Below are 7,944 nucleotides of genomic sequence, written 5' to 3' on the forward strand. Positions count from 1 at the left end.
TGTTAAAGAGGCGTCCCCCCGGGCTCCCTCTGCCTGTGTGACTGGCCAGCAGGGGGTGGTGATAACTTTCTATCCACTTACCAGACACTGTGAGGGAACATTGTTGCTGGGGGGGGCAGGTGTCTGTGTGGGGAGATTGCAGCGGGAGCTGAAGGGACATTGTGGTAGGGGGAGGCCTCTGGGTGGCTGGGCAGGGGGGGCCCTAGTCAGGTTGGTGGGTTCTGGAGGGTTTGGTGTTTCAGGGGGTAGTTCTGAAGTGCCCAGCCCTAAGGTATGGGTCCTGGAGGTGGGTATCGCTGGGGGCCTGTTGGCTGCAGACCAGTGGGGGTGGGTGTCTCTTGGGCAGGTGGGGCAGGGGATTAGACGCTGCCTGGAGCTGTGCCAGGGGCTGTGCCTGGGATTGCCCAGCTGGCTCCTGGGACCATTGCCATGCCCAGTGCACAGAGCTGTGGTGGGGCGGTCCCTGGCGCAGAGTGAGGGGTCCTCCTGTAAAGCGTCAGGGGGTCGTGCTGGCCGGAGGAGGGGGTCCCAGGCAAATGGGCTGGCAGATCCTGGTGGAGGGCAGGTGGGGGTCCAAGGCAGGCAATGGGGAAATCCCAGGCAGGCAGTGAGGGACTACAAAATGACTCTACACAAACAGCCCCCCACCCCATTTCTCCTGCCATTTGCAGGAGCAAATCCAGCCATGGGGGAGCAAACAACCCAGGAATGAGAGTTTCCTAGCAGACAGGCATGGAGAGGGCACAGGGAAAAGGAGATAGAGAGACTGACAGGGTCCGTGGGATAAAAGAGTTTTGAAAGAGATTTCCAGCTCTCTCATCTGCCCAGACAGATGTATTACTGCACTGTGGGGAGAATCACTTTCCTGTGGACAAGACGAGGATGAGAGAGAGGAAAACCCAGTTCCTGACTCCATGTCCCTCCTGCTGGGGTGTGGCTGCCGTGGGGTCAGTGTCAGAGGGAATCCTCGAAAGGGACTCCTTTGGTTCTGCTTTTTTCTAGGATTGCGTTCAGAGACTTTGTTTTGGGATGCGGGAGGGAGAAAGGAGGTTAAAAGTGTGTCTGTGGGCCTAGCCTGGCAGGAGGGGCCAGGTCTCTGCTGTAATCCAGAGATTGAGCATTTTCTCAGCACGGCAGAATCTCGGATCTCGCTCTGCAGGGAAAGAGCCTGGGGGAAGCGTGATATGAAATGAACTAATGCCCGTTCCTAAACTTCCACAACAACCCTTCTTGCCCAGCCAGGTTGCAGAACGACGCTCATGTTTCTTTCCGGTTCATCCCGTCCTCCCATGGGACAAGGGAGCGACATGGCTGCAGAGGAGCCAGCTCAGGTGGGGATTATTGTGGGGGGGTTCTGATCTGTTCCTGCAGGAGGGAGAGGGACAGCAAATACACGGGAGAAGGGAAGGTTTGCACCGTCTGGTTTGGAGGTTGGAGCGGGGCAGGAAATGCACAGGGTGGAGAAAGGGAGGAGGCCAGGGGGTGGCAGACCTGCTGGGAGTTGTTTAATAAGTGGCCTAGATTCTAGGAAGAGACCCATGAGGTTCGGAGGTGGAAATGCTCCAGTCTGGTGAACAGAAAATAACCTACCTAGATAGGGCTGGGAAAAAGGACCAGACTCGTAGTACTGGAGCCTGACCCAACTAACCAGCGGGTGCCTTGAAATATGAAGGGGGAAGCCACCAGTCAGGCTTAGGGGAGATTCCCCTGCTTCATATCCAGCTCTAGGAGTGGTTAATCATTATGCAAGGTAACCTATTTCCCCTTGTTTTTTCCTGCCCCCCCACCCTCCCGAAGTTCTTGTTAAACCCTGGATTTGTGCTGGAAATGGGCCACCTTCATTGTCATACACATTGTAAGGAGAGTGATCACTTTAGATAAGCTATTACCAGCAGGAGAGTGGGGTGGGAGGAGGTATTTTTTTCATGATTTGTGTGTATATAAAAAGCTCTTCTACACTTTCCACAGTTTGCATCCGATGAAGTGAGCTGTAGCTCACGAAAGCTTATGCTCAAATAAATTGGATAGTCTCTAAGGTGCCACAAGTCCTCCTTTTCTTTTCACAAGGAGGAGGGTGTTGGGCTTCCTACAAGAGATCTCTCCCTAGACCCTGCTCGGGGCAGCATCTCCGGTATCAGTCTGTGGCTAGTAGGTGTGTGATGGATCTGCTGGGAGAGAGGAGGGGGTCTCTCTTCGCCCCCTCACCCTGGTGTTTCCTGGGTGCTCTGAGCGGGGTGGGGGTGGGACTCTGTTGACTGCAGTCCACCCAGAGTTTCCGTTTGATTGGCTCCTCTCCCCCACGAATAGTGGGGCTGTGAGTGGGGCAGCAGGTCCTGAGTGTGGGGCTCTTGCTCTTTCAGGGGCCGGTGACCTTCGAGGAGGTGGCTGTGTATTTCACCAGGGAAGAGTGGGCTCTGCTGGACCCCGCTCAGAGAACCCTCTACAGAGACGTCATGCAGGAGACCTATGAGACTGTGACCTCGCTGGGTAAGGATTCCTGTCCCCTCGGTTCTTGGAAGGGGAACGGAAGAGATGGGGTTCACGCCACCCCCACAATGCCACCTCTGCTCTGTCCTGTTCCAGCATCACCCCAGCATGCCAGTGACACACACACGACCAGAGACCCTCCCCTGCTGCTGAACGCTGTGGGAAGAGAGCACAGGAGCAGAATCGCACAGTGTCAAATATCTCCTGTTTGCACAAGTAAAACGGGGGGTTAGGTCCAGCATAACGAACAGAAGCTTCCTACCCGTGGCCTTCTCTCAAACCCTGAGCCTTCTCCACCCAGACCAGAATGTGCTTGGGATGTAAGAAGCAGGCTGCTGGGGTCAGAGCGGCTGGTCCAGGGTTACTGATCACACAGACCTTGAATGGTGGCTGGGGGAATCCAGACAAGGGAGCTCCAGCAGCAGAACATTGAAACTCAGCCAGGATTACAGATGACACAACTCCTCACTGCTCCGGATTGCCCCGTGCATGGGACAATGGCCTCGGTTGCTGGTGAAAATCCTTGAGACTTGGAGAGTTGCTCCCCCCATCCCCATGTGCACTAGCCACAATCTCTCTTCTCTGCAGACTTGGTTTTTTGAGTCCCTCATTCCTGAAGTCACATGACCCCGATTCTTATTTTTCACATTCTGCTTTTCTAGACTATTTAGAGTCTGTTGCTTCTGAATGATAATTTCTAATTTCCCAGTGTTCTGCACACCCAGGGATTTTCCTACTCCCTCCCATTGCACTGGACTCAGTAGGTTCCCTGGTATTTCAGAATGGCCACACTGGGACAGACCAAAGGTCCATCTCGCCCAGTGTCCTGTCTTCCGACATTGGCCAGCGCCAGGTGTCCCAGAGGGAATGAACAGAACAGGGAATCATGAAGTGATTCATCTCCTGTCACCCATTCACAGCTTATGACAAACAGAAATTAGGGACACCATCCCTGCCCATCCTGGCTAATAACCATTCACGGACCTGTCCTCAATAGATTTCTCATGGTGGGTTTTTTTTTTTTTTTGTAACCCTATTATAATCTTGGCCTTCACAACGTCCTCTGGCAAGGAGTTCCCCAGGTTGACTGTGCATTGTGTGAAGAAATACTTCCTTTTGTTTCTTATAAACCTGCTGCCTATTAATTTGATTGGGTGATTCCTAGTCCTTGTGTTATGAGAAAGAGTAAATGATACGTCCTTATTTACTTTCTCCACGGCAGTTTTGATTTTATAGACCTCTCTCATATCCCCCCTTTGTCTCTTTTCAAGCTGAATAGTCCCGGTCTTTTTAATCTTTCCCCGTACAGAAGAGTTTCATACCTGTAATCATTTGGGTTGCCCTTTTCTGAACCTTTTCCAATTCCAATATATCTTTTTTTGAGATGGGGCAACCACATCTGCAGGCAGTATTCGAGATGTGGGTGTACCATGGTTTTATATAGAGGCGATATGATATTTTCTGTCTTCTTATCTATCCATTTCAGAATGATTCCCAACATTCTCTTTGCTTTTTGACTGCCGTGGCACACTGAGTTGATGTTTTCAGAGAACTGTGCCCAGTGACTCCAAGATCCCTCTGTTGAGTGGAAACAGCTCATTTAGAGCCCATCATTTTATATGTGTAGTTGGGATTATGTTTTCCAATGAGCTGCAATATGGTGCTATCCTGACATCTAGTACTGCTGAGATCCTGTATTCAGTGAGATCCCTGCCCTTCCTGTTCCCGTTCTCATAAAACAAGAAGAGCATCCAAATGCGTGTTTACCTTCATTCCCTCAGCAGTCCTCATGGGAATCCCTGATCGGTTCCAAAGTGTATTAAAACCTTTCTTAAAGGGTTACCTCTTGGTGGTTATCAGGTCCTGTGAGTTTGTAGCCCAGAAAGACCCCCCTCAGTCAGCTCAAACTCAGCTGTTTATCCCCCAAAAGTCTGTCGTCTTCAGTCTCCTGAATGAGGGGAAATCCGTCCCTACCCCTTTCTGCATTGGTTAAAGCTTCAAAAGGTGGAGCTCTGCATAACCAGCCTTGAGATCTGGCATTCATCACCCCGTAGTGATACCAGTTTGCACAGGAAACCCATCCCGCAGCCCTTCCTGGTATCATGTGGCGCATCTCGGCATCATAGTCTGTGAAGAATTCATGCTTTCAAGGGCTGGCTTAGATATACAGATAACAGTCATAATTAGGGCAAGAGTTTGCAGGCAATGAAAAGAGAGTAATTGACAAACGTGAGCAATATCTAATCCTTTAAAGCCTGAAAGTGCCTTCGGGGGAGGGGACAGGAGCCGGCTGTGTGGGGGCGGTGGGGCTCAGATACTGGGCATTGAGAGCCTAGAGCCAGCTGTGCGCTGGAGAGACGGGGCATGAACCAGCTGTGTACAGGGGAGATGAGCAGGGGAGAGGTGCTGTGGACACGGCCGCGAGCAGCTGTGAGTGCCGTCCTCTCTGCAGCATGATGAGAGAGCCTGGCGTCCCACTGCCGATCTCAGACTTGTATGAGGAGGGAAGAAATTGGCATCAAGTCTCAACCGCAGCCAGCCTGTGCCCTGGGGAGGAGACGGGTGTCTCCAGGGAGAAATCTGGGGGATTGTGACCCTGCATGCCCCACCCACCCTCTGATCAGCAATTCCGGATATTAACGGTGATTCCAGAAACAAAGAGTAATTTTGGGAAAAAATGCAGTCCTAGCTACAATTTCCAGAAAACGCTGGCCCTGGTTGTAACATTAAATCCGATAGTCTCAAGATCTAGGCCTGTGTTGATCAGATCTGCCACTCTGCCTTCACGGAGTTCACTCTGCTGGTGGGTTGTACCCCTTCCCCCATTCTGTGTCTGCCTTGTCTATTTAGATTGTAACTTCTTCAGGGCACGGGCCATCAATGCTTCTCGGTTTGTACTGTGCCTAGCAAAATGAGGACCCACTGTTAGTTGGCCCTTAGGCACTAAGGTAATGAATATGATTTATAATAATCATCTCCTGGCATCTTGAGCCAAGGAAGCCGGCCTTGGGACGTTACTACTTAAAAGTGAGCTGGGCTTAAAAGCATGGAATATTCTTTGTGACAAGTATCCCACAAATTCCACTGACCTCCCTTGTTTTCTTTGCCTTGAGCAGGGTTTCCAGTTTCCAGAACTGATGTGATCTCGCAGCTGGAACGAGGGGAGGAGTCGTGCGTCCCAGACCTTCATGGCTCTCAGAAAAAAGTGCTCCCGAGAGCTGCCTGCATAGGTGAGGCATTGGTTAAACCAACCCCAAAACTGTCGGTGAATACAGGAAACATTTGGGATGCCCTACAAAGACCTTGTGAGCTCTCCAAGTTCAGGATTGTTCCCTGCAGATGTGGAATCGTTAGACAGAGGTCACTCATGGTTTCCCACCTATCCTGACTGACAACTGGCAGCAGGTCCCTCCCCAATCTCGCTGTCCCCTGAGATTTCTTCTGAGATACGGACCCAGAACTGATCCCTTCCTTTCTCTCCTCTGGGGAAGGTTTAAGGGAAAATCAGCTCCTGATAGGTTTGATCTGTCCTGTACACGTTTTCGTTCCTTCATCCCTTTTTCCGTTCTTCTCTCTGAGATTTCCTTTCTCTCTGGCGCAGGCAGAGACTTACGTCTGGATTCTCTCGGTCTCCCGTCAGGTTTTGGGATGGTGAGTGAAAATGAGGAGGAACCCCAGCAGGAAGATGCTGAGCGAGTGGAAGCCCATGGGATGTTGTCAGGAAGGTCCAAAGGGAATGATTCTGGGAGCTGTGCACGCCCAGAAAAAACAAAAGCCTGTGAGAGTCAGCAGAGGCCAGAGGAAAACTTCGGTAGCCAGTCAGACCTTATTACACGTGAGAGAATGAACTTGGAAGGAACACGCTACACATGCCTCGAGTGTGGGAAAAGCTTCAAAGGGAGCTCGGACCTTCTCACACATCAGAGAATCCACACGGGTGAGAAACCTTACGCATGCTGTGTGTGTGGGAAATGCTTCAAGCGGAGCTCGCATCTCATTGCACATAAGAGAATCCACATAGATGAGAAACCTTATGGCTGCCCTGAGTGTGGGAAACACTTCAAGCAGAGCTCATACCTTATTACACATTGGAAAATCCACACGGGTGAGAAACCTTACGGATGCCCTGAGTGTGGGAAACACTTCAAGCAGAGCTCACACCTTATTACACATCGGAAAATCCACACGGGTGAGAAACCTTATGGATGCCCTGAGTGTGGGAAACACTTCAAGCAGAGCTCACACCTAATTACACATCGGAAAATCCACACAGGTGAGAAACCTTATGGATGCCCTGAGTGTGGGAAGCACTTCATTGACAGTTCATCCCTCCTCTCACATCAGCGAATCCACACAGGGGAGAGGCCCTACACATGCTCTGAGTGCGGGAAAAGCTTCAATCAGAGCTCTACCCTAATCACACATCAGAGAACGCACACAGGAGAGACCCCCTACATGTGCTCTGAGTGCGGGAAAAGCTTTAATCGGAGCTCTGTACTGACCACACATAGAAGAATCCACACAGGTGAGAAGACTTATGGATGCTCTGAGTGTGGGAAACGCTTCAATCGGAGCTCATACCTTATCATACATCGGCGAATCCATACGGGTGAGAAACCTTATGGATGCCGTGAGTGTGGCAAACACTTCAATCAAAGCTCAGCCCTTACCACACATCAGCGAATCCACACAGGAGAGAGGCCCTACACGTGCTCTGAGTGTGGGAGAAGTTTCAATCAGCGCTCAACCCTTATTAGACATCAGAAAATCCACATGGGAGTGATCTGTAACAAATGCCTTGACTAGGGCTGGCCAAAGGTATTTTTTTCTTTTAAATCACATTTGCTAATTCCCACTTAGTGATCTGTGCCCCATCTTCACCGTGGTTACTCAGCTCCCCCAGATGAGTTGCCTGCTCCTGCCTTTTGCAGCTCACCCTTCTTTGGGGTCAGTCCTGTGATGTTTTCTATCAACTCCTTTCCTTTTGGGTCAAAGGAGCGTGTATCCCTCCAGCCAGGAATGTTCATCAGCTCCAGGTGGGGGAGAGAGGTTTGTTCCCAACAAGCTACACTGAGGCAAAAACTACCCGTGCCTTACATCCACTAGGACTGTACATGGCGTTGGCTGCTCAAGTTAGTGATCTTGGTGTTAAAAGACAATTACAGTTGTCGTGCAGATGCAGCCGAGATGCAGTGGTTGGCATTAGCTTTCCCCCCCTTGACCTGACCTAAACTCCATCACATGTCCTAGTCTAAACAAAGCCTGAGCATCACAGTTATACTGTTCCCCCATTTAAAAACCATTGTTAGTCATCAAGTTCCCCCACCAGGATCATATTGTTTCATTCCCAGTTGTCACAGTTCATCAGAGTGCTGTTGCTTCAGGTTTTCCTGAAGGCAGATATTTTTACTCCCGTTTTCCTCCCTTAAAATATATTGAAGTATAACAAAGAGCAGG

The 7,944-nt window shown here is 50.6% G+C and overlaps 1 protein-coding gene across 1 annotated transcript; it reads left to right on the forward strand.

The window, feature by feature from the left end:
• Positions 1-6,030: 6,030 nt before the first annotated feature.
• LOC142070306 (uncharacterized) lies at positions 6,031-7,440 on the forward strand. Its single transcript, XM_075123873.1, has one exon. It carries the CDS (start codon positions 6,136-6,138, stop codon positions 7,291-7,293), a length of 1,158 nt encoding a protein of 385 aa, XP_074979974.1. The 5' UTR covers positions 6,031-6,135; the 3' UTR covers positions 7,294-7,440.
• Positions 7,441-7,944: the final 504 nt, after the last annotated feature.

The sequence above is a fragment of the Caretta caretta genome, chromosome 28, assembly GCF_965140235.1.
Source record: "Caretta caretta isolate rCarCar2 chromosome 28, rCarCar1.hap1, whole genome shotgun sequence".
Taxonomy (NCBI): domain Eukaryota; kingdom Metazoa; phylum Chordata; order Testudines; family Cheloniidae; genus Caretta; species Caretta caretta.